The sequence below is a fragment of the Sinocyclocheilus rhinocerous genome, unplaced genomic scaffold (assembly GCF_001515625.1).
Source record: "Sinocyclocheilus rhinocerous isolate Xijiao unplaced genomic scaffold, SAMN03320098_v1.1 scaffold1686, whole genome shotgun sequence".
Classification (NCBI taxonomy): domain Eukaryota; kingdom Metazoa; phylum Chordata; class Actinopteri; order Cypriniformes; family Cyprinidae; genus Sinocyclocheilus; species Sinocyclocheilus rhinocerous.
The window spans coordinates 508,836-511,360 of NW_015658988.1; the positions used below are offsets into that span (position 1 = coordinate 508,836).

At 32.9% G+C, this 2,525-nt stretch overlaps 1 protein-coding gene across 1 annotated transcript in view; it reads left to right on the forward strand.

Moving 5' to 3' along the window:
* The window catches only part of LOC107723070 (serine/threonine-protein kinase ULK4-like), a gene marked incomplete at its 3' end in the record, with an annotated part of 108,985 nt that overhangs the window by 100,742 nt on the left and 5,718 nt on the right, over nt 1-2,525 (forward strand). Inside the window, 2 exon segments of the mRNA XM_016531574.1 lie at nt 1,211-1,262; nt 1,579-1,673. Of these exon segments, the coding sequence (XP_016387060.1) occupies nt 1,211-1,262; nt 1,579-1,673 (147 nt within the window).

Genomic DNA, 2,525 nt, shown 5'->3' on the forward strand with positions numbered 1-2,525 from the left:
GCTCTCTCTCTCTCTCGCTCTCTCTCTCCCTACCGTTAAGTAACTTGTGCATTGTTTTACTTACTTGTTTTTTACATATCCGCATGAACTACAAACTTTCCAGTGATGTCTGTGAGAAGGGGATATTAACTCGACAAGCTCGCGCATGTGCGCCGCTGCGCGCTCAATCCACTCAGCGTGCTTCGCTTATCAGCTCGCGCATATCAGCTATACAGGCGTTAATACTGAATGTTTAACATTATATTCATTGCATACATATACTTCGTACACTTCCTTAATCTCTAATAACTCCATTCTGCTGTCTGTTGTATCGGTGTTTCTTTGTCTGAATATGGCACTTATCAGATGCTGTGTGTATCGGCGTTTGGTATCGGGGCATTTTAACAAGTATGAGTACAGGAGCTCAGTATCGGGCCCGATACCGATACCAGTATCGGTATCGGTGCATCCCTAATAAGAACGATATGATTGCCAGAACAAATTTACCGGGATTTTTGAAAAGGGGTCTTTTTTGCTTTTGTTAATTGTATAATAAATTAAAAGAAAGCAGATAGAATACAAAAAGATTAGAAAGCTAGTGTTAGTTTTTTTTAATTTAATTTATTTATTCTTTATAAATAATAAAGTATATTAAACTTAATATAAGTCTATATTAATTTCTTATACTTCGTAGATATCCTTAATCTCTAATAATAACTCCATTCTGCTGTCTGTTGTTCTGTTGCCGGTGTTTCTTTGTTTGAATACGGCACTTATCACATGCTGTGTGGTATCGGCGTTTGGTATCGGGGCATTTTAACGAGTACGAGTACAGGAGACCAGTATCGGCCCTAGTCCCAATATATTTGGCACTATAGTGTATGTATGTATGTATGTATTAAAATGCTATTTTTTCTTGTGATGGCAAATCTTACTGATTCCAAATGTCTGCATATATTGTCTTTTCTTTTCTTTTTTTTTTTCTTCTATTATTGTTAAAGGTTTTCTTTAAATTCAGCAATTTTGTGTCCATCTTTAATTACATTTTATTAGACATAGCAGTCATCCTGTCTATAAATATTAGAATCTGTTTTGACATTGGCCATTTAATTACGCTGTTACGTGTCCAAAAAGTGGTAGTAATTTTTCTTCATAACTCACTTAGTGAAAATGAATGAATGATATTAAAATATGTAATTTTGATATCTCTTTTCTCTTTCATTATGGAAAGCATCACATAACCTCCATTGACTCTAATGAGACAAGTTTGGGAAGTGCTATAGGTAAGTTTTTATTGATTGCAGTTTTATTGTTCTAAGGTTTTCACAAACTCTTCAACTCTTTCTGTGCTTTTTTATTTTAAACCAGTCTTACATGAACTACATTCTTTAGTGTTCAATACACTTTGATATATACGTCTCTAATGTAATTTAGCTCCAATTTTCCAGACATGTTGTTTTTCAGGAGATCAAATGTAGTTAAATTATTGATGTTTTTCAGTGTAATATTTGTTTTTCAGCCATTAGCTGAAAATAAATTGTTAAAAAGTGAGATACCTACCTTTATGCTTTCTATGAGCATTTCTTCCACAACTAACAGGTCAAGCAGCATCTGAGGAGCTGATCAGAAACACACTATCTGCAGTGGAGGCCATTTCCCAACATCCTGCTCTTCTCAGCTTCTATCACTGCACTGTGAGTATATGCCATTCTTTGATGTTCTGATTTTAATTTTGTCTCTCCCAATTATTTATAAATTATTTAAGCATTTAAGCTTTCCAACAGCATTTAGCTACTCATAATATAATAACTGCACATCATGTAATACATATTACATTATTATTGTAATAAAATGTTCATAATGTAATAATTGTAATTAAAATTAAATAAAACTAATTCAATTAATTAAAATAATTAAAATTTAAATTAAATCTTGAGCTCATAATGTAATAATAATTTTTCAGTGTAATAAATTGTTTTCACATAATGTAATAAGTTATTGTATGAGAAATGTATTACATTATGAACACATTGTGGCAACTTATAATGTAATCACAGTTCATAAGGTAATATCAGCACATCATTTAAAACAATTATTATTATGTTTACAATATCATAATTATCTTTCAATATAATACATTTGAGCACAAAACATAATCATAGTTTTATTAAAAGAAAATTAGGCTTATTAGGCTGCATTGTGAACTTTAATTTTTTATAAAAAACTTACTAATTTTGTGATTATGACATACTTAATTTTTGAGATATAGGCCTGGTTTCACAGACAGGGCTAGACTAAGGCCCAATCCCAATTCTATTTTATACCCCTTCCCCTTCCCCTACCCCTCCGCCTACCCCTTCCCCTTGTCCCTTGAAACAGAGTGTCAAGGGGTAGGGGTGAAAATATTCCCTAAGAATTGGGACACCACTACTATACGTCACACGTCATCATACGTCATCTAGCTCCTACAATACACACACCTATACTGGTGTGCATTAGAGCCTTTAATTACCGTTCTATATTAATGCGCTGCTTACTGACACACA